Source organism: Schistocerca nitens, chromosome 9, assembly GCF_023898315.1.
Source record: "Schistocerca nitens isolate TAMUIC-IGC-003100 chromosome 9, iqSchNite1.1, whole genome shotgun sequence".
Lineage (NCBI taxonomy): Eukaryota > Metazoa > Arthropoda > Insecta > Orthoptera > Acrididae > Schistocerca > Schistocerca nitens.
The window spans coordinates 357,013,705-357,038,845 of record NC_064622.1 but is presented as its reverse complement, the minus strand read 5'-3'; the positions used below and the strand labels follow the sequence as shown (position 1 = coordinate 357,038,845).

The window sequence follows — 25,141 nt, the reverse complement described above, 5'->3', positions numbered from 1 at the left end:
GATTTTTGAAAATCAGAAAAAAATTTTGAGTGCCAGGATAGGATTTTCAAACCACTTTTGTCCACTCAGTAGTTGTTGCTACAGCGAGACCAATGAAGAGCTAGAACTGCGTTTATGTCTACACTCCGCAAACCACCTCATGATGTGAGGCGGATGGGGCTTTGTGCACTACTGTCACTTTGGTTGGTTGGTTGACTGACTGATTCGGTCGAGGAGACCAAACAGCGAAGTCATGGGTCCCATCGGATTAGGGAAGGATGGGGAAGGAAGTCGGCCGTGTCCTTTCAAAGGAACCATCGCGGCATTTGCCTGAAGCGATTCAGGGCAACCACGGAAGCCCTAAATCAGGTTAGCCGGACGCAGCTCCTTCCGAATGAGAGTCCAGTGTGCTACCTGTAACTTTCTCTCTCTGTTCCTTCAGTCGTGAATGCAGCGCGGAAGGAACTACTGCTGATACACCCTCACGAGGGCTCGAATGTCTCATTTTACGTCCAGAATTCTTCAGTAAGATGTGTGTAGGAGAGGTAAATATGTTGCTTGAATATTCTTCGAACGTACGCTCTCTAAATTTTAATAGTAAACCACACCGCGACGCACAATTCTTTTGTAGCGTTTCTCACTGGACCTGAGACGCTCTCGTGTTTACTTAATGAGCCCGTACCGAAACGCAATGCTCTTCTCTATCGATTGCATCTGGTAAGACTTGATGAATAGGCAAGTACATCATTAAGTAATCTCGCCGAGAAAATGTGAGAGACCGCGATGCCTACATCGGTGTACTGTATTTCCTGAAGATTTTCTCAATCAATGTTTGGCTTCTGCCTTTCCTGAGATTAACTTTAAATGGTCGTTCCGCTTTAAATTGTTACCTACGCATACCTCAGATATTTAATGGACGGGACTGCTTCCAGCGGCTCTTCACAGTATTTGCAATACGTTCATTTGTTTACGGTGAGGAACAACTGACAATCCCCATTAAGCAGTGTTCTTCCGCAGGTCTCCCTGCATTTGGCTACAGTTCTCAAGCATTGCGACGTATCTATATACAACAGCATGTTCAAGGGCAAGTTTAGACCAAATACAGTGCGCAAGAGAGGTTTAAAGAACGATTCTTAATGCGGTCTATGTGAGACTGGAATAGGGATATGCCCTAATACCGGTACAATGGGAAGTATTCTCTGCCATTACTTCAAAGTGGTTTGCGGACTATGAAGGTAGACGTAGAACTGCACTGCGGTACATACACGCTGTAAAATTTAATCGATGGCATGCATAGCAGAGTGAAGTATCAGATATCCGAAAACTTACCAGTGGCCACAGGCAGAACTGGAATGTGTTAGGAATGGGAACAGGGCGCTAGCGCCAAGGAATGCCAATCTGGCCAGGCTTCACCGATCTGCAGCTGCTCCACAATGATGTATCTTCCGGCATACAATGCAAATACCGTGTCGCAACACGGCACTCGTGACCGCTTCCGTCCATTGTGCGCGCCCGCGGCACGAGAAACGCGCTGCCTACCCCTGGAGGCGCATACCGCCGCAATGGCACTGCCGTTAGCCCCGGTAGAGTCAACAGCGTTTCGAAAGTGATCTCTGTACTCCGAATGAGAAAGTTTCTGTCACCTCTTTCTCGACTCTGCTCGGCCTCGTGATGAGGTTGGCAAGACTAATTTCAAAAACCGAAGCTTATCGCTCAAGCGAACACGACTGACACCTGCCATCACGATGGTTTTAAGGGGACCACACCCTGCCTATCTAACCTATGTTAATTCAGGCAAGTATTTGACCAATTTCTGAAAAAACTATTTGATGCTGGACCTTAATATTTTTACATGATGTTAATAGAGTCAACTGTACTAAAATCTACTGTATCCATTTTATAGTTATTAGGAAATACTTGTTTAATGTATTAACAAAAAAAATTAAGTTTTTTCTGTAGAAAATATTTTTGTGAACTTCCTAATGGGGGAATTAATGAATTTAGTACCAGAGGTGGCTTTTTATGTTCTGCAGAGTCTCTGAAAATTTCATTCATTTATCTATGACAGTTTCTGATATAATGCGGCATAACTACTGAAAATTTTAGTTTGCATGAAATTGACTTTAAAGAAAATACTTTTTAAATTTGTTACTTACAGTTAATTAGAACTGTCTTGCTGCTTATGATGGCCCTTCTTTGGCCTCTACGAGGTCTTCCAGCTTCTTTTTCACCTTTCTGGGTGTTTATCTTGCTTTCTTAGCCATATTAGATGCAGACCTGTCTGTACCGGCTATCCTCATTTTATCGCAATGTTACAGCCCAGTGATCATATTTTCACCAGGATCAATTCCCAGCTTTTTCAGTACCCAACACTTACCAATATTACCTCAACTGAATGTAATAACAGCATCATGAACTTCTAGTTTCATTGTATGCATGCCTACAAATACAGTTTTAGGAAGACGGCTCCAAATTATGCTGTTGAAACATTCATTTGGATTCTGTGTGTGCGCCCATGCAGTCATTTCTTTAGAAGGTCAGGATGAGCCAAGTCTCTGAAAATAGGTTTAATTGCTGTAATAACAGCAGCAGGAAGAGCATGCTGGTGAGAATAAGATTCTCCAGTTGCCTGAGCCCTACTGTATTTGCACCACGAATTTTCTTCTGACGGACACAATCCGTGACATGGATCGTCATCAGTAGAGGGCTTATGGAAGAATATGGCCCGAACTTTTCTCTCCATTGCCTCCCCGATTTTCTTTATTTCTCCTAATTGCCTGCCCTTAGTATACCTGCAAGTTTTCTATAACAACTACTCGCAATCACACTTGAAATTAAACTAACCGCGTGTTTGAAAGCATGTTGTTTACAAACAGTAGAAACAAAATACCGAACGTTGCATTCCAAGGATCGCCAACACACTCTGGAGTAAAAAAACCCTAAAGTGCAATGTTAGGGGATATAAAGATCTAAAATATGTGCAGAAATGTGGGTGACAAAAGTGGTAGGAAAATGCTCTGTGAATGCTCGAAAAAATACTTTTTCAGCAAAATCCTTTCCAGAGTAGTTACATAAAACCTTAATCTATCGAAATATGATGAAAACCGAAAATCAATTTTTTTCGACTTGAACCACGGTGTGGTCTTCTTAAGGGCGCCAGACTGCTCTGTAACCTGCACCTTCACACAGAATGAGACGAGTGTTGTTAAATTAGACTAAAGCAACCACTAAAAACTAACAAGGACGCAAATGATCACACAGGAAAATTGGTAAGAATAATTAGACTAATTTATTACGCCTTCTTGTTTTTATCCAGTGCCGCAGGGTACAATACGATACAACTCCTTAGAACCACCTAAAGAATGCAACTAATGTATTTAAATTACAGAACAAGGCACTGAGGACAATATGCAGCAAGGTACCCAGAGCTCATTGTGAACTTAGCTTCAGGAAACTAGTCATTATGACTACTATAGTAATGTATCATGCAGTGTGTAATTCACATCAAGCACAACTGCAGTAAATAACAACCGTATGTCATGTTCTGTAGCTACAGTACCAAAACAAGCATGATAAGGTTATTTATTAAATAATCAACCCGGCAATCGAATTTTTATAATTTGTTTATATTTATGGACAATTATCAGTGTGGCAAAACAGTTCGACCACACTCAAAAATTCCAAGGAATTTAGGTAAGGCGAATTTTAGGCTGGGTCGTATGGCTCATTCGATAGCGTTAGACAATGGCAATCGAGTGTCGATTGGATTTCCGGTTGCAATCTTATTTCGTTTTGTTTTTTCGATCAATTTTAATGCCTACATCACTTGAGTATAAAATTCGTCAATTATATGCTAATTAACACATATCTATTTATAATTTTATTTGTTGAAGATGCATGCCGTCTTATTTCTAACCACATATAAGACGTGTTGAAATAATTATCTTTTATTTTCCTAAAATAATATTAACAGTGTTTACATTTTAAAAATGCCAATTTGAAAATAATTTTGTATTTTATAAAACGTAAACAATCTTTATTAAAAATCTTTTACAAATACTGATAATTAACAATTTATGATGAAGTCTTCTCAGGTTATAGTTTCGCGTGAAGATGACTAGAAGCAAACTTGTCGAAACGTTGCCGCAGAATGACGCCCTGACTCGGATGATAACCGGAGAATACTTCCATCATCGAATTTCGCAGAGAAAGCCTGCATTTTCATATTAAGAATTTGTATTTGAAAAGCACGTAATATGTAATTACGAATAAGCCATTCATTTTTCATAAGAAAATAATTGAACATGTTTATCAGCATATAATTCACGAGTTTTATATTTAAATGATGTAGGTATTCGAAAAGAAAGAAAAAATAAAACGAAATAAAAGACCATAGCAAGATTCGAAGCAACAATCCAATGAATACCGTACTCCCTGTCCACAACGCTACCCAGTGAGCCACAAGGCCTGGTGTGAAATTTGTGTGTGTGTGTGTGTGTGTGTGTGTGTGTGTGTGTGTGTGTGTGTGTGTGTGTTTGTGTGGTTTTCGGGCGCTAAACAGCGTGGTCATCAGCGCCCAAACGCATAAAAACAGGAACACATGCGGTGAAGGGGGGCGAAGACGGACAGCGAACAAGGAGAACGGCTAAAAGACACAGACCTGACGCAGTTCCAAATCCTCACATACAGAGGCAAAACAAGAGGAGAAGAAACGCACTAAAAAAGGAAATGAAACACAAGGAAAAGAGAACAGAAATCGAAGTGAAACAAGTAGGTAATCGTGACTGGCGGACCTCTTACCTAAAACCTGGATGAGCCAGTCACCCAGCAGCACATTAAAATCCTCTCCCTAAAATATGAGGCAACAATTTGCCTTAACTTTGGTGAATTAAAGTTCCTTGAACTGCTTTGGCACACTGATATTTGACTTATGAACTTCACGTATCATAAATCTAAAATAACCTGCAAAAATCCGACTGCCGGGTAGTCTCCGCGAGAGTCACTTGGGGTCTTGATGCCCCCTTGGATTGATATATGATTAACATTCCATATTTTTAGCTGCCAAAATAAGAACATAAATATGACCCTCCTTCAAATGGAAACAATGTTTTCTTCCTTTATAATGGCGGTCGATGAATGTACAGCCACAATGGTCATTCAGTATTCACGTGAGCTTTCTAATATCTGCGAGACCCATATAATGTCGTAAAGTGTTACAAATATGAACTTATCGTTGATATGACATCCCCACAAATAAAATAGTTAACTGCACTACTATGTTCACCTTCTTAACTGTCATTTGGTGCAGACATAGTTTTATCTTCGACTGACCATGAATTATTACACGGATACTTCACATATTATTCAAACATTGTAAATATCTATGGAGGTGATCCACACTGGGCCCATCATAGAAAACCCGTTCCCACAGCCAGTATGTCTATATTACCTGTTCCGAAGAAAATTTGTATCAGTGGAACTCTTGTACCATTTTTTATACGGAAGCTGCAGCGTTCGTTCTTTCACTAATTAATGTTCCAATAGAGTAAGAAAGAATGCAACCGTCCAAAAGAGTGGCAGAGTTGCTGAAACCAGCGACAGTGCGAATAATAAACTTGAAAAGTATGGTTGCGTACATAAACAATTTTTCGTTGTTTATTATGGTCACGTGCAGGGACTGTGTACTATACATATGACTAGTTTTGGCACCTATAAAAAAATACACAACCTTTCATGGACTGGACCTCGATAAATCTTATTTCGAGGCAATGGAATTAAATCAGGACTTAACATGGATTGCTCTTATCGGCTCATCTAATCAAAACTTTTCTACCGTGCTATTTTATAGAATTTTGTTATTAGATTTCTACATTGCCATACATACTTCCTTGTAAGTACTTACACACTTTAGATTCATTCAATAGGTAGACAATTTTCCTAACAAACGTCCAACAAAAACAAAAAATATTTCTCTGTGAACCAATTACTTTTCATGAGTTTTAACACTTACATTTCCGTTGACGTTATAGCTACCACCTCGGACGTACCTGCAAAAGACAAAAAAGCATGTATGAAACGTCACTGTATCTCCTAATTATAGGTTGCGATTGACTGCAAGTAACAACGTTTACCTGAAGGTTGCTGTAGTTACTTTATTTGTGTGTACATATGAAATGCTTTTTTCAGGAAATGTGCAGACGTCTACTCGCAGAACAAAAGTCTTACATCTGGCGAAGATAGGAAAATGAGCATACGGTAGGGCCCTAAACATCGCGTCGTATTATTGACCGTTGTTTTGGTACTCCGAACAAGCTACGTACATACGGTCTTCAGAAAAACAGTTACACATGTCGTCCCACGCTAAGAACATTGTGCAACAGGAATGGCACTTTGTCAGAAGACAGTACATGTTGTCAGTTTCCTGCAGAGAAAGTTCTGGAGTGGATAACAGATCCATCATACTGTGGGAATGAAATGGTGTGGCAATTGGAGAAGTACTCCGAAGATGAAGAACGCGGGACAGTATGATATTTGTGGGCAAAACGTCTATACTGCTCTCATATGCTGCATTAAATTCTGGATACATATGGACCAAATGCAATATCACTTTCAGCTGTACAGAAACGGTGCCAACAATCTGACCAAGGCCGCACAAACTTGCATGATCCTCATCGAGAAGGAAGGCCATCGACATCGACCGCAGAGGTGATATCCAGCCAATCGACGAAGAATATCTGGCGCGACAGAGATTTTCTAACGAAGAGGATGTTCAGACAGCGGTTCTCTGTTATCAAGGAGGCGATTTCTAGTGTCAAGAACTGAAAAACTGGAGGAACGTTCCGACCGTTGTTTAGAGAGACTGGAGGACTATGTTGACAAATAGTGGTATGCGTTTGTGTCACTCTAAAACATAGTGCAGAATTCAATAAAAGTTACTTTGCATGCCATAATAATCTGTAATTTGTATAAGAGAAGTACCACCAAAGCTGTATCTTGAGAATGTCTTCATTGTAACACTCGACTAGTTTCGGCGGTACTTTACCAACATCCTCAGGCCCCACCATTGCCAACAGAGTTTTTGATTTCCTTGGCGCATTTACTGTGGGATCCTTGCCACTAGCACACGTGGTCTAGCTTTCATCAGGGGTCTATACTCAACATCGTGCTGCCTCCAATGCCAATGGGCATAAAGATTTTCTCAAGATACAGTTGTGTTACTTTTTCTCATATATATCATCAGTTGAAGTCCCTCGACCATGCAATAACATGAACATCCATAAAATGTGTAAATTACTTTTTTTAAATTTGTAGTAAGGGCTTATGGGACCAAACTGCTGAGGTCATCGGTCCCTAACAAACTAACACGCTAAGGACGACACACACACACACACACACACACACACACACACACACACACACACAGTAGGGAGGACTCGAACCTCCGACGGGGGAGCCACGCGGACCGTGACAAGACGCGTGAGACCGCGCGGCTACCCCCCGCGGCTGCGAAGCAAGGTATGCCAATACGTGCTCTGCCATTTTCAATGTCATTACATCGCTCGTATAGACCGTGCAAAAGTATCGACGGTTATGTACTCATGTCTCATAGATTCATTAAAAATCTGAATTCGGTATTCGGAATGAACTTGGATAAGGTTTTGAAGAGAGGATTGAAAGGACATTTCGCTTTTATGCGATGTCACAGCTCAGACGTCGAATTTTTTTATTATTGTAGGATAAGATGGGATTGCCTCCACTACTTTTAAGTTTAGTGTAGCACTTTATCGTACAGCCGACACTGTGTTTTATTATATTATGCTACAGCAAAATTGTGAAATGGGTTCCTAGTAAGCCGAAGAGAAATTGTTCCGAAAAACACATCAAATTTGGAGTTAGGGAGCATTTCTGTTTTTCCTTTTTTGGTTACAAATGCTTAATCATCTTACAATTTTCAGGAACTAAAATACTGTTCGCACATAATTCTCCACGAAATGGCACTAGTGCTAGAATTTCATATTGCAACTACAAAAAAAAGCAAAACGGTTTACAGATCTTCGTAATCTGCTTATTTGCAGTTGGAAACTGTTATAAATGGTTGTATATTTAGCGGATTGGCTGGTAGCATATTTCCACAATATCGGATTTATCTGGCACTTATCTTACAAATATACAGAAGTCGTCGTCATCGCCTTTAGTATTACGAGTGGTTTCATGCAGCTCTCCATGCTGGTCTTTTTTTTTTTTTGCGCAAGACATTTCATCTCTGCTAATGCAAACTCCATTAATTTCAACCTGTTTACTGTACTCATCCCTCTACTATATCCCCCCCCCCCCACACACACACACACACACACTACCTTCCATTACCAAATTGACGATTTCTTGATATCTTAGGATGTGTGTCACCAACAGATTGCTACTCTGACTCAGTTTGTCACAAATTGAGTTCTTCCCCACTCAGTACTTCGTCATTAGTTATTCGATCTACGCCAATTATCTTCAGTATTCTTCTGTAGCGCCACATTTCCGAAGCTCCCATTCTCTTCATATCTACACTGGTTATCGCGCATGTTTCACTTCCGGACAAATACCAACGCGTTCCAACATTTAATTTATATTCCATGTTAACAATACTCTCTTCAGACATCCTTTTCTTGCTATATCCTCTACTTCGATCATCGACGACTGTTTTGTTGCCCAAAAGGCAAAACTGATCAGACTGCTTTCAGTGAGATATTTTAATCTATCAGCGTCACCTGCTTTATTTCGACAATATTCAATAATCCATCGTCCTTGTTTTACTTTTCTTTGTGTTCATCTCATAATCTCTTTTGATGGCACTATCCATTCCGTTCGACACGTCTTCCAAATCCTTCGCCATGCCTGATAGAATTACAATGTCATCGGCAAACCTCAAAGTTTTAATTCCTTATACCTGAATTTCAATTGTCGTACCAAGCTTTTCCTTTTTTTTTCCTTTTCTGCTTGCTGAAGGTACAGATTGAAAACCATCGAGGACAGGCTATAAATGTGTACCATTTCCTTCTCAATTACAGCTTCCCTTGACTCTTCTAACGGCAGTCTTGTTTGTGTATAAGTTGTCTGATTATCATCGTGCCCTGTATTTATCACTGCTACCTTCAACATCTCTGTGGCTATGGTCCGATTAATATTGGCAAACCTTTCTCTTACTTTTTAAGTGTTATAAAAGTAAGTTTACACTTCTTAACCTATTTTCTCTGGCAAGTCGTGCGGTCGGCGTTGTCTCGCGTGTTCTAGCATTTCTCCGGAACCTAAACAGATCTTCCGTGATACATTAAATTATTCGCAATTGCGAATATGGACAACCAGCAGCTATATAACGGAATGACGGACAAGGACTCGAACCCGGATTTATCGGAGCGGTCGCCTTCCACATGTCGTCAACCAAGCGTCTACAATCTGTGTTCTTACATCCACTATCTTCCGTGAGACGGCTTATTCGGATTTTTCCACTCTTCCGTAAATTATTCGTTTCAGTATTTTGCAACCATAAACTATACATACCTATCAGCACATTTGTCTTCAGAAAATATATTATTACATTCTTCGTGAAATTTGAAAGTATTTCGCCTACATATATCTTGCATACTAGGTGTAATAGTTTTGTCATAGCTGGTTCTCCCAAGGATGTCAAAAACTTTAAAGGAATACAACCAAATAAATTAGTCCTAGGATATTAACTTTTCGTAACACCCTGTCGATATCTGTGACATGGTGATCTGTGTGATCTCGTAAGGTAATTGATGGCAGCAGCTGTTATTTACCATTGTTGTTACTAATAAATATATGGGTAAAAACGGAGCAAGTAAGTAATATTAAAGTTTGTCCTAGCTCAAATAATAAACCAAAAGCGTTAGACGTTAGTCGCGCGACTATTTTGGTTTGATGCTGGCGGTACGGGCAGTGCGCTATGCTCACTCCAACCGTACTTTATGCCGTAGGCCAGATACGATTGCAGACAGCCGCGAATTGCTATATTCCCGTCAGAGGTCCAACTACTGGTAAAGAAGATGACTGCCTTCATCTTTGCCGAGTTCTCAGCGTACCTGATAGATGGTGGAGTTTTCAGATGTTCAGCCAAGTTGCGAGAGGCATTCAATAAGTAATGCAACTCTTTTTTCCACGGCCAATTTTGTTTGAAAAAATGCAGAATTTGTCCTGGTACATCGTGCAATATTCCCATTTCAGCCCTTATAGTATCTTGAAGCAGCGATTTGGACAAGGTGTCTGTCATCGCAGTAAGCCCGGTTCCTCGAACACTCTACAGCCCGGATTTCGTACCCTGTTTGGTCCAATAAGTATGCACTTAGCGGGAAGGGTACGTAGATGACATTGATGCAGCAAGACGTTGACCAGTAGAGTGATATCATGCGAGCCTACAGGCCCTCTCAGTAAGACGGCGTAAAGATTTCGCAGTGAACTGAGATTAAGTTGAAAAATAGGGTTTTGTGGCCAAAAGAATGGAGAATGATGGAATCATGAACAAAATCAACCTGCTATCAGATGTTCCACAACGTACAGAAGCTGGATAAACTCCGCCAGAAGAAAGATCGATTTCCCATTACGCTAGCTCATAGTCAGTCTGGTGTATATGCGACGAGCACGCTCAACGCACCTTACAGCACCTAATACTGCCAACAATCAAATCGACTACTCAGGTGAACACCATTAATTGAAATCAAAATATGAAATGGAGCAAAGAATTTTATCTTAGGAAAATACGTCATAGTCCTAACTTTTATAGATTGAATAACAAGTCTCCGTCAGTCAACAAACTGCAGTTTTGATTAGTGAACACACAGTTTAGACACCTTAGGCATCATACTACGGGCGCGAATGACTGGCGAACACTGAACTAACGGGGCGCACACAGTGAACGGCAGTACGAATTGTCAGAGACTCATGGGAGAGCATCACAGAATTGCTGACAAACTGAACATGCAGACGTATGAAGGTAGACGCAAACTATCTCACGGAAGTCTGCTTATGAGGCTTCGTGAACCAATAGTAAGTGCGGAATCCACAGAATTCTGCAACTACCTACGCATTGCTCCCTTGAGAGCGCAAAGAGAAAATCTGACCGTTTGCAACGCGCACTGAAGCAATTAAGCAGTCTTCATTGGGAGCTCTATACATGAGTGACATGGAAAGAACGCCTGATATGGAATAAAATGGAAACCTCTGTCAAGCACTTCAGAGGTTTGAGAGTGCGGATGTAGACAAAAGTTATTAACCAATACACCCCGTCAAAAGTTCTAAAGAAGGAAAATAATGTTTACTGGCTGTGAACTTTCATCCTCCACAGTGCTCTTAAAAATTAAATGTGATCATCTCCCGAATCGCTTCTGGCATCATTTATTCGCTACAAAGTCAGACTACCATCAATCTACAAGTGAACAATTCATTCCGCCACTCCAACAGCACTACCCCAATTGTGCACGCTTAGAATATTATAGGTGGGTGTTTTTTTTTCCAAACCTCCGATAGGTCGCGAAATGGAAACTACAGTGAAAAATCAAAAATGTTTTATTTGTAACATTTTGCTCTACCTTTCAGCAGTTTGTCTGCATACCAAATTTCCAATACCCTCACCTCGACACAGAAGGCAGCCGTCTGTGGTTTGGGCCAATTCCCTCCACAGGTCTGCAGTTCGTTGTCTCTGCCAAAATGCTGTCCTCATATCCAGCGGTTCATGTGAGCGAAGAGAGGAAAATCAGAGGGAGCCAAGTCTGGGCTGTATGGAGGGTAAGAAACATTTCCCATCGGGAAAAAACAGCCTCGTATGTCGTTGGCATTGTCGTTATTGAAGACTAGACGTCATAGACAAGTAATCGAACGCATATAGTAAAACAATCTCTTCCCTTCGGCGACAGTGATTTATGGAAACCAAAGAAAATTTAAACAACTTTTGGAAACCGAGGAAAATTTAAACATCTAGACAGATTTGAATTCAGTTGTACTACAGGGAAATCATGACCTTTTACACGTGCATTTATTCATTGCAATTTTAGTAACATGCTATTTATACAAAACGTTTCCCTGCACAGCTGGATACGCCTTTGGAGGTTTAAGCTGAATAATGACCACTGGTCGGTCGCAACGTTTGCAAGCCTACGTCCACTTTCACATGGAGCTGCGTCATGGAGCTTTTAATTTCAAGTTATGTAGCGGGCTTTCTGGTAGTCTTGCGGAGCGAATGCATCTCTGGCCCACAAACTGCAGCACATGTTTCCCTTTGGGTTAATGAAAGACCAGTGCGGGAGCCATACAAAACACTTTCCAGGAGAAAACCTTTCTTCTTCCACGTGATCGAAGTCTGACAACGTGGTGGCGTCTTACCGAACCGTTCATAAAACTTGTGCTTCACTTGTGTCACCTTTTCTTTTGTTGAGATTAAGTTCATGAACTTGTATACTTGTCACTCGCGTTCCTCCAAAGTGAAGTCGCTGGTATCTGTCACTGTTCTTCACCAAACACAGAAGGGGGAAAAATAAACTTTACTCTCTTCCCCGAGCAGACATCTCAGTCACGCAACAATTACGTTGCAGTTCACTTGAGGAACAGTTGCCATATCAGTCATCCGGATGAGAGGCCCAGGTGACTGCAGATAAAAAAGTAAAATATGCTGCAGACTTCCTGTTGCATAAAACTTTCCGAAGTGCATTACTGTCGAATTTATTTAAATTTTTGTGAAATAAAAACTGCTATGAATCAAACAAGTAAATTTTTAAAAATGTTGCATGAGCATTAAAAATAACGTTAAAAACTGGTACATAGATTTGTTTATCTAATTAATAAGAACAACCTACCACAATTTGGAAATGATGAGTAAAGTAATCTTCGAGAAAATTGTACTCTTGTGAAGGTTCTGTTCTGAAAGCACGCAGCAACGACCCGATTAAATTTTTTGACAAAATATTGAAAAATCCAAATTATAGCCAATAACACAATGACAACACGTGCAAAATTCGAGTCAGTTATTTCTCAAGCAGTAAAAATATATGTAAGCGTGTATTTTCTCATACGTCCGCCCTTATAAGATCCAATTCGCATTTATTCCAGGGCAGTTCCTTCGTCGAACTTTTCTTCGACATTCCCCATAAAAGAAGTACGTTTCAATGTTGTGAAGGAATACTATCTCTCCTAGTGCGAACTAAATATTGGGCAAGTTTTTCGATACCTTGTTCCCTAACACTCTCCACTGTGACAGTCGGTTCTACTGTACTATTATCGTCCACGTGACTCAAAAGGATAAGCATTCTACTCTTTGGGTTACTCGGGGAAGTACAGGCTCAGGGAACAACCATGCGATCACTGCGTTGTCAGATGGGCCATAGTCGTTGGGGGACATAATGACCACGTCACGTTGCACTCGTTTCTGTGTTAGCTTTTTAGCAGTAGTTTTCCATGCACTGAGAATGCGTACGTGATCGTCATACATGATGGGTAAGGTGCAACCTACGGTGGCCTCACCAAACGATCCGCTCTACAGACCAATTTTGAAAATAGAAAAGGTAAGTCAAAGTCGAAAGCAGGGGCAAGATTAATTTGCTGAAAGGTTGATAGAAGAAAGCAAATGGCAGGATCTAATTCAGAATCTATAGAACAGCCAGGTCGGCATAAAGATGTACGTAAAATTACGGTTACTAGTCTCATTTTAAGTAATGGGCAGGGAGAGGGTGGGAGAAGAATTGCAGCACAAGAAAGGAAGAGAAAAATGCTGCAATCGCTGAGAGTCCCAAGCTTGCTTATCTCGTACTCACCACAGTCGTGGAGAACGGTGATGGAAGGAAGGAGGAAGGAGGAAGGGGGGGGGGGGGGGAGAGGAGGAGAGGCAGACTGGAGCGACCTATGAGCATCCCATAACTACCACCTAGCTTATGGCAACGAAAGCACTAGCGTCGCAAATTCCCTCGTCCGCACATCACGGGGCACACTAAGTAACAGCTCGTCTCGTTAACAGCGTCGTTCTCCATACGTCTCGTTTACGACGGAAAGAGCATTAACTAGAGGAGCCAAAAAAGGAATGCATCCCACTTCGAATTAACAGCATTTCCACGACAGGGTTACCAGCTGTGTTCATCATGTTTATCTCAAGTGGTTAAATTTTTATTCTTTCCTCTGATTCAAGTAATCTTTTACGTCTACGTCGTTGGAAGCTCTTTCAGATTTAACACTAGCTACGTGAGTAATTCTACGTTTAGTCACTCAGATTTCATACGGAAACCACTGAAATGAAATTCAGGGAGCGTCGATTCCGGAACTTTAACTTGTGTATCTCTGAGTTATAGAAATGCATCCTATCTATTCCATGCACTGCAACAGAGCTGTCAATCTATACACCGTTCTTTCGTGTACAATGCTAGCTGTCTAACGAAAGCCATTATCAGGTGCGTGGGGAATCAGCTTTATTACCATTTTAGTTGTACTTTAGTATGACACCGTCTTTCAAGTGGCTGACTTGAGAAATACTGGACTATAACCACAGACATTTTCAGAAAAATCAATTCTAAGTTCCGAGTCAGTAGTTGTACAAATAATAAAACACAAGATAAGTTTTTTTCATGTATAGCACGACGAGTTTCAGGAGTTTATTCCCATTATCAATTACTGCATGAATTTATATTAGTATCTTATGCAGTCTCCGTGTGAGGTAATACTTCTCTTACCCTGCAGTCGCATGTTTTATGGTTTTACTTTTACATTAATCTTGGAATTTTTAGACGATAATGTTACAAAATACCGTTGTGTATACTTACTTAACAGGTGTTGTCAAATGAAATGCACAGGCTCCTAAAAGCGGAAAAACTGCGAAAGAAGAGAATAAAACAAAGCTTTTCAACTACAACTACTGTTAGCAACGCCGGAACAATTTTCTTTCAAAATATATAAAAAGTTGCAAGAAACGCTAAAACACTGATGATGCTTTATCAATAAAAGTGATAGGTGTCTGCTTTAGCATTCCCTTAATTACACAGTACGTCCAACACAGGACGGGGAGGGGAATAGCCGAATTCTGATTACTCATTCCACCATTCTAGGTGGTCTAGTACTGATTTTAAATTCTCATTAAAAACGACATATACTCTCGTTGCTGTTTACCGCGTAATGTGTATTCTTTATTGAAACGCAGAATGTAATGGTTCAGATGCACAGATGCCATCATTGGGCCAAAATCGACCTCTTCTTTCCAGGCGTATTTAGTTTTTTTTCTGGCAGTGCATACTGTATTTAGAAAAATTATCAGAAAGCAAAGATTGAAACGTAAATACCATGTACAGAATGATAAGAAAGAAAATATAAATTGAATGATTAAAACGTAAATATTGTACGTAGGAAGTAAATGGAAAACGCAGTACTTGAGCTGTTCTGGTTTTAGTGCACACTGACAAGGGAACCTCCCCATCGCACCCCCCTCAGATTTAGTTATAAGTTGGCACAGTGGATAGACCTTGAAAAACTGAACACAGATCAATCGACATAACAGGAAGAAGTTGTGTGGAACTATGAAAAAATAAGCAAAATATACAAACTGAGTAGTCCATGCGCAACATAAGCAACATCAAGGAGAATTTGCGCTCAGGAGCGCCGTGGTCCCGTGGTTAGCGTGAGCAGCTGCGGAACGAGAGGTCCCTGGTTGAAGTCTTCCCTCAAGTGAAAAGATTACTTTCTTTATTTTCGCAAAGTTATGATCTGTCCGTTCGTTCATTGACGTCTCTGTTCACGGTAATTAGTAGACGAAAGGACGTGCCTCTCCAATAGGAACCGAAAACATTTGATCGCAAGGTCATAGGTCAACCGATTCCTCCACAGGAAAATACGTCTGATATATTCTATACGACACTGGTGACGGCATGTGCGTCACATGACAGGAATATGTTGTACACTTGGCGAATGGGTAAACAGATTCTTCTACCTTGCCCGATTTAGGTTTTCTTGTGGATGTGATAATCACTCCAAAAAAGTGATGAAAACATAAGAGTTTGTCACATAAACTGCAACAAATGAATGCAACAGTTTCACAGTCGCACAGTTTTCCCTTTGCTCTAACAAAACATATGTTTTTAACTTTTTCAATTTTTTCCGTGTGTAGACCGTCAAATCCTGCATGTGTCCAAGCAAATCTGAACATGTCCTGGAATTTTCGGACGTACGGACTGACAGATAATAATTGTCTGAAAATAAAAAACTAAACTTCTCACTCGAGGGAAGTCTTGAACCTAAGGACCTCTCATTCCGCAGCTGCTCACGCTAACCACGGGACCACGGCGCTCCTCAGCTCATATTATCCTTGATGTTGCTTATGTTGCGCATGGACTACTCAGTTTGTATATTTTGCTTATTTTTTCATAGTTCCACACAACTTCTTCCTGTTTTCTCGATTGATCTGTGTTCAGTTTTTCAAGGCCTATCCGCTTTGCCAACTCATAACTAAATCTGAGCGGGGTGCGATGGGGAGGTTCCCTTGTGAGATCACAAAAGCCATGAGATAGCGATAGTATTGTGTACACAAGGCATAATAGAGCCAATGCATGACCGAGCTGTCATTTGTCCTCAGGTTATTCATGTGAAAAGGTTTCCGTTGTAATTGTGGCCGCAAGATAGGAATTAACATATTTTGATTGCGGAATGGTAGTTGGAGCTAGACGTATTGGACATTCTATCTGGAAAATCGTTAGGGAATTCAGTATTCCGAGATCCACAATGTCAAGAGTGTGTCAAGATTACCACATTTCCAGGCATTAAGTCTCACCATGGACGACGCAGTGGCTGGCGGCCTTCACTTAAAGACCGAGAGCACCGGCGTTTTCGTAGTTTTCAGTGCTGACAGACAAGCAACACTGCGTGAAATAACCGCAGTAATGAATGTGGGACACACGACAAACGTATCAGTCAGGACAGTGTGGCGAAATTTGGCGTTAAAAGGATACAGCAGCAGACAACCGACGCGAGTGCCTATGCTGACAGCACGACATTGCCAAGAGCGCCAATCCTGTACTCGTGATAATGTTGGTTGGACCCTAGACGACTGGATAACTATGGCCGGATCAGGTGACTCCCAATTTCAGTTGCTAATAGGTGATGGTAGGGTTCGAGTGTGGGACAGAGGCCACGAAGCCATGGATCTATGTTATCAACAAGGCAATGTATAAGCTGGTGGTGGCTCCATGCTGGTAGGGCTATGTTTACATGCAATGGACGGGGTGCTCTGGTCAAAGTGAGGAGATCATTTACTACAAACGGTTATGTTTGCCTACTCTGAGAACATCTGCAGCCGTTCTGGAACTTAACGTGACCGGCCCACAACTGTTCACAACTGGTTTGAAGAACAATCTGGACAATTTGAAGGAATGATTTGGCCACCCATACATTGTCTGACATGAATCCTGCTTATGGTACATAACCGAAAAGTGCACGAAATACTGTACCAGCAACACTTCCGCAATTGTGGATGGCTAGACGACATGTTACAGTATTTTGCAGAGGACTTCCACCGACGTACTGGGTCCAGACTACATCGGAGGCTGCACTACGCCGGATAAAAGGAGTTCCGACACGATATTAGGCGGTATCAATGACTTGTCGCCTTAGTCTACATTACATGATACTCAGCAGTAATGAGAAAAATTACTTTGTAAATAAAACCACTGTGTATATGTAAGAAAAATGGCTGTGTAATACATCAACAAAAAACTGTAAATTACTGTTGTTGTTGTTGTGGTCTTCAGTCCTGAGACTGGTTTGATGCAGCTCTCCATGCTACTCTATCCTCTGCAAGCTTCTTCATCTCCCAGTGCCTACTGCAACCTACATCCTTCTGAATCTGCTTAGTGTATTGATCTCTTGGTCTCCCTCTACGATTTTTACCCTCCACGCTGCCCTCCAATGCTAAATTTGTGATCCCTTGATGCCTCAAAACATGTCCTACCAACCTATCCCTTATTCTAGTCAAGTTGTGCCACAAACTTCTCTTCTCCCCAATCCTATTCAGTACCTCCTCATTAGTTACGTGATCTACCCACCTTACCGTATCTTCAGCATTCTTCTGTAGCACCACATTTCGAAAGCTTCTATTCTCTTCTTGTCCAAACTGGTTATCGTCCATGTTTCACTTCCATACATGGCTACACTCCATACAAATACTTTCAGAAAAGACTTCCTGACACTTAAATCTATACTCCATGTTAACAAATTTCTCTTCTTCAGAAACGATTTTCTTGCCATTGCCAGTCTACATTTTATATCCTCTCTACTTCGACCATCATCAGTTATTTTGCTCCCTAAATAGCAAAACTCCTTTACTACTTTAAGTGTCTCATTTCCTAATCTAATCCCCTTAGTAAATTACTGTGCGTAAGAAAAAATCCGTTGGTATGAAACAACTTCGTTTACAATAAATAGCTTTGTAAATCTAAAAATTATTAATAAATTATTGTAAATAAATGTTCAGCAAAGAAACAATTGTTAATAACAGTCCGTTGTGTTGACAGATGTGAAAACTACCGAACTATCAGTTTAATAAGTCACGGCTGCAAAATACTAACGCGAATTCTTTACAGACGAATGGAAAAACTGGTAGAAGCCTCGGAGAACATCAGTTTGGATTTCTTAGAAACATTGGAACATGTGAAGCAATACTGACCCTACGACTTATCTTAGAAAATAGATTACGGAAAGGGAAACCTACGTTTCTAGCATTTGTAGACTTAGAGAAAGCTTTTGACAATGTTTACTGGAATATTCTCTTTCAAATTCTAAAGGTGGCAGGGGTGAAATACAGGGAGCGAAAGGCTATTTACAATCTGTACAGAAACCAGATGGCAGTAATAAGAGTCGAGGGACATGAAAGGGAAGCAGTGGTTGGGAAGGGTGTAAGACAGGGTTGTAGCTTCTCCCCAATGTTATTCAATCTGTATATTGAGCAAGCACTAAAGAAAACAAAATAAAAATTCAGAGTAAGTATTAAAATCCATGGAGCAGAAATAAAAACTTTGAGGTTCACCGATGACATTGTAATTCTGTCAGAGACAGCAAAGGACTTGGAAGAGCAATTGAACGGAATGGATGGTGTCTTGAAAGGAGGATATAAGAGGAACATCAACAAAAGCAAAACGAGGATAATGGAATGTAGTCGAATTAAGCCGGGCGATGCTGAGGGAATTAGATTAGGAAATGAGACAAAGTAGTAAAGGAGTTTTGCTATTTGGGGAGCAAAATAACTGATGATGGTCGAAGTAGAGAGGATATAAAATGTAGAACTGGCAACGGCAAGGAAAGCGTTTCTGAAGAAGAGAAACTTGTTAACATCGAGTATAGATTTAAGTGTCAGGAAGTCGTTTCTGAAGGTATTTGTACGGAGTGTAGCCATGTATGGAAGAGAAACATGGACAATAAATAGACTGGAGAAGAAGAGAATAGAAGCTTTCGAAATGTGGTGCTACAGAAGAATGCTGAAGATTAGGTGGGTAGATCACATAACTAATTAGGTATTGAATAGGATTGCGGAGAAGAGAAATTTGTGGCACAACTTGACTAGAAGAAGGGATCGGTTGGTAGGGCATATTCTGAGGCATCAAGGGATCACCAATTTAGTAAAAAATGGCTCTGAGCACTATGGGACTTAACTTCTAAGGTCATCAGTCCCCTAGAACTTAGAACTAATTAAACCTAACTAACCTAAGGACATCACACACATCCATGCCCAAGGCAGGATTCGAACCTGCGACCGTAGCGGTCGCGCGGTTCCGGACTGTAGCGCCGAGAACCGCTCTGCCACCCCGGCCGGCCCAATTTAGTATTGGAGGGCAGCGTGGAGGGTAAAAATCGTAGAGGGAGGCCAAGAGAAGAATAAACTAAGCAGATTCAGTAGGAAGTAGGTTCGAGTAGGTACTGGGAGATGAAGCTTGCACAGGATGGAGTAGCATGGAGAGCTGCATCAAACCAGTCTCAGGACTGAAGACAACAACAACAACAACAACAACAACAACAACAACCCGTTTTTAATTTGTTATATCAATATTATTTGCCAATCCTACCACTATAGAATTACTGTCTGTAACAAACCTGTACCTCTCCCCTTGATGCACGGACTACGAATGAAAAGGCCTTTTATTGTCCCTGGGGGAAGGAGAGGGGTTTTCAACCATTTTAATGTGCCCTATTGGTCCAGGGATTTTCCACCAATGTTTGTATCACACAACTGTTATCGAGTTCCGTCATGTCGTAACCCATTTTACTAGGGTGTGTGAATAGGCCTGTGATTCTCCGGATGATCTAGAATGTAACTCTCAGAACTGCCTAAGGGGTGTGGGGATTGCTCAATTACCGGTGGGTCCCTGGGAGGGAGGGGAGGGGAGTCACACTCAATGTAGGTCCGCCAAGTGTGTAGCCTGACACCAGATGTCCTTCTCAGTGACCTTGATCTTACATCCTCTATCTAGAATGCCCACTGGTAATCCACTGCTTCACAGTTATAGCGTTAGCATATTACGGGGCGTGTGAGTTGCCTGTACCCTTGCCCATGCGCTTGAATGAACCCGGCTATCCTATCTCCAAAGCAGATGGACACTTTTTACATCTGTTTCCCTACCAGGTCATCCACATTTTACGAATAGAAAAGCTTTTATATCTTGGTGCACGAGTTAGTAGCGAGTTACAGGCAGCCATCAGACAGTAAATAAAAAATCCCAACTGTTCAAAAGCAAAGTAGAAGTCTCCATTATGCATGGACGCAATGTGCTTGTCTCCAATGTTAGTAGTGAACGGGCCTTTATATTGTCAATTTATAGATAGCTGGTAACATTCCATGTACAGACAAGTAAATGGATGCATATCCGAACAGCGGTGTTTATCAAAGAAGCTTCTTATAAAGTAAGTCTGAATATAATTCCCTCGGTTATGTAAGTGAGGAGATTAGCACTAGTTATTTGTTGTTGTATACATTATAGCCGGCCGAGTGGCTGAGCGGTTCTAGGCGCTACAGTCTGGAACCGCGCGACCGCTACGGTCGCAGGTTCGAATCCTGCCTCGGGCATGGATGTGTGTGATGTCCTTAGGTTAGTTAGGTTTAAGTATTTCTAAGTTCTAGGGGACTGATGACCTCAGAATTTATGTCCCATAGTGCTCAGAGCCATTTGAACCATTTTTATACATTATACGAATAGCCTGTGTTGGTGTCTTGACTCTTTTCATTTCCATAAAGGCTCTGTTCCAGAATCACCAGAGCGGTGTTTGTGAATCAATAAATGAATTAATCCCAGTATTTATTTACAAAAACGCTGAAAATCTTAATTTGAAAAGCCTGAAAGGAATCTGAATCGAGTCCAGTGCCTTTGAGTATTGCCACATCTCACGACTCAGAAACAAGAAAATAACGTGAGTGCTACAGCCTCACAGAAACACTAAAGATATACAGCTTCAGTGAACTTTGGGCGGAGTAGCTGCAGCGAACAGTTGAAGTAAATCGGAAAATGTGCTGACGGTCTATGGCACCACACTACAAGAAGCGAATGCGAATACAGCGGAGAATTGTTAAGCAGAGCACGTGACACTGTTCACTTCAGGCGACAGCTGCGAGATTCCTGCGACTATGTTACGCAGCGAGCATAACAATTTCTAAAGCGAAAACTTTTCGCAGCATGCCGTCAAAAATTCAACGCAATCGACAAGAAGCAGCGAGCTCACAGCATGCTAATGCAGCCGTTTTATGCGAAGGCCGGCGCCATCCTAGGATCGCTTTTGGTATGTAATTAATGGACGTTCCCTTAGGAAAATCATGTCCAGGTAGTGACAAATTCTCTAAGTATGAAGTAAATCGGAGAGGCTCAGTCACGTCCTTTGTTACATGAAAAGTGCCAAGCAGTACTGCAAAAAGTGGGGTTGAGGAAAATTGTTATTAGACAGTTGACAGTAACCTGTGAAGCTTCATACAACATTACCTTGGTGGTGCTGGACAAGTAGATTACAACAGGCACGTTCTTACTCGTACATTGCTATTCCGCAAACCATGAACGGCTCGTGGCAGGCCGATTACAGTAGATCACTGATTTCCCGTTTTTTGAACCGTTAGCAGAGGTTGGCTCCGGTCGTAAGCTCCAACTTATCTAATTCTACGTCATAATCTACCGCAATGTACCACTACCACCACCTGTCCATTACTGGATGAAAGACTTATCCGGATTTCTCCTTATATTACGGTCTTCAGTAGCACACAGATAATACTACTGCGTGTTTACCATCATCCTCTATTACGTAGTCGTCTCTCACGACGGAAACTAGTAAAGAACTTCCTCAGACTATTTGCGTTCGTTAGAAGACATGTCCGACCCACCTCTATTTCAGTACGTATTACACAGCAGTTTTCGCATCGAACGTCTCCATATGCCATTGTCGTAAATCAGAAATTGATGATACGATAGTTCGCTTTTAAGTTATGGCTCCCACTGTGGGACAATATTGTAAGTCTTCTGCATTTCGGTTTATGAAAGATATCAAAGTAACTCCCGATTAACTACATTATGGGCCACGGATACTGTAGCTAGAACGATGCGCTGACAGCTGCGTTGTCGTTTTGGTTTCAACAAATCAAAAGAAAAATAGAGTTTATTTTTTAAATTGCTGACAGTTTATGAGCAAATATTTAAACTATGTAACGAGCTTCAGAGATTTACTCCTAATCTAACACGTAAAGGTACCTTAAGCCAGACGGATGGGACATTCCATTTCGAAATTCAATATGCCGAGATTGAGTGTCAAGAGTGTGCCGAGAATATAAAGTTACAGGCATTATCTCTCACCAAACGCAACGCATTGATCGATGGCCTCCACTCAACAACCGAGAGCATCGGCGTTTTCGTAGAGTTGTCAATACTAACAGACAAGCACCACTGCGTGAAATAATCGCAGAAACCTATGTGGGACGTACGACAAACATATCCGTCAGGGCAGTGCGGCGACACCTGGCGTAAACGGGCTACGGCAGCACACGACCGATGCGAGTGCCTTTGCTAACAGCACATCATCGCCTTCACCGCCTCTCTGTGCTCGTGACCCGATCAGCTCGACCCTACATGACTTGGAAACCGTGACCTGGTCAGATGACTCCCAATTTCAGCAGGTAAGAGCTGATAGCAGGGTTCGAGTGTCATGCAGACGGCACGAAGCCACGGACCCAAGTTGTCAACAAGGCACAGTGCAAAGCTGGTGGTGGTTCCGCATCAATGTGGACTGTGTTTACATGGAATGACTGGGTCCTCTGGTCCAACTGAAACGGTCGTTGACTGCAAATGGTCATGTTCGTCTACTTGGAGACCATTTGCAGCCATTCATGAATTTCACATTCCCAAATAACGATCTCATGTTCCGTGCGACAGTTGTTCGCGAGTGATTTGAAGAAAATTCTGCATAATTCGAGGGAATGATCTGGTTACCCAGAGCGCCCGACCTGAATCCCATTGAACATTTATGGGGCATAATCGAGATGTTAGTTCGTGCAGAAAATCCTGCATCGGCAACACTATCGCAATTGTGGACGGTTATAGACACAACATGGATCAGTATTTCTGCAGGGGACTTTCAACGGCTTGTTTCGTCTATAACACGTCGAGTTGCTGCACTACGCCGGGCAAAGGAGGTCCAATACGATATTTGGGGGTATCCTACGACTTTTGTCACCTAAGTGAATACGGCGTGGCCGGCGTCAGCATCCTTTCTGATCCTTGCTATATATGCATGTTTCCGTGCCTATCGGATAAACAGTACGGCTAGATGAGCTTGTTTAGGTATGAAACTGGAATCTGAATCCTTGGACAGTCTTTGATGTCTCCAGCATTCGCAAGCGAAACGTAAGGCAGACACGTGCGTTGAGCCAAGTGCTAATGCGCAAATAGTAAATAAATTTGCCATTTCTTATTGTTAACACAGAATGCCATGCCTGTAACATTACGTAGTCTTCCATGTTTCAAAGAATGGCGTGCCCGTAATATTTCGGGTACATCATCTTACAAGGAGATCACACGTCAATCGGATCTAGATATGGTACGTGAAGTTCAATAATCTAGTATCAATCTAACAAAGCAATTCCGTTAACTCTCAAATATTCTCGGAAAAATCGACTTTGAAGTTTTTCGAACGTCTTTAACTTCGTGATGAAGATATTTTTTCTTATCCGACAGGCCGCTTGCCTATGTGAGCGGCTGGTTTCGATACCCGGCTAGGGTTAATTTTTTAAACGAAGGTGCATGTTCTACAACAGTTTCCGTGGAGAATAAAATACATTAAGATGAAGAAAATTTACTATATTTTTACGTTCAAACGATCTCTATTAATCTGTTATATTTACATTTGCAATGAAAATTGGACTTTTTGTGAGGTATGTAATGAGAAACAAGACGACGTTCATTTTCCATGAAAAAATGAACACTTTATTAAGTAGCACATATTTGATGAATTCTATCTTTAAATGAACTAAATGAAAAAACGGAAAAAGAATAAATGAAGACCGAATTGAGACCCGCACCAGTGATAACCAGTCTGGAGCGCTAACTATTATATCCTCTAGATATATTTTACGAATCTTTGTTTTAAAATTGTCATTGGCCGGGAAGTGAACCCACTCCACCCATGTGGCAGGTGGGTACTCTACCACAGTCACACTGCCTGTCGGAAAACAGACCTTACGCTGTAAGGTATTACAGACACTCGAAAACTCCCAAGCCGAACTCAAAAATCAGTCTCCAAGTGCATTAGATGCAACTCTAAGAAATTCTTGAGCTCTGAGCTTCACGTATCATAAATACAAAAAGCTACAAAAATCTGACTGCCGTATGATGTCTTGTTAGTGGGGACTGCCACGTCCTTAATATTACGGGCACCACACCTCAGTTACCATTTAGCTCACGGGACTAATATCACTCGCACAAACAACACAAAGCACATAAATACTCCTAGTACATATTTATGCGTGTTTCGTTCGACAATGCAGTCTGATAACCGGAAAACTTAACAAATCAGCCGTGTGTGAGACGCTACTGTTACCGCAGTGTGCTCTTAAGCGCTGTATCTGGCAATATCCCACTTACTGACGCAGAGATTATTCGCGTTCTCGAAAATCTGGAGATGA

The 25,141-nt window shown here is 41.4% G+C and overlaps 1 protein-coding gene across 4 annotated transcripts in view; it reads right to left on the bottom strand.

Annotated features, from left to right (window-relative positions):
* LOC126203836 (mucin-5AC) overlaps nucleotides 1-25,141 on the bottom strand; it is a 572,866-nt gene that overhangs the window by 402,438 nt on the left and 145,287 nt on the right. The window contains exon 2 of one of the 4 annotated variants that reach the window (XM_049938211.1): nucleotides 5,990-6,026. The exons of the other annotated variants lie outside the window; for them this stretch is intronic. Within the exon in view, the coding sequence (XP_049794168.1) occupies nucleotides 5,990-6,026 (37 nt within the window). The remainder of the gene's footprint in view (nucleotides 1-5,989; nucleotides 6,027-25,141) is intronic. 4 annotated transcript variants of the gene reach the window in all.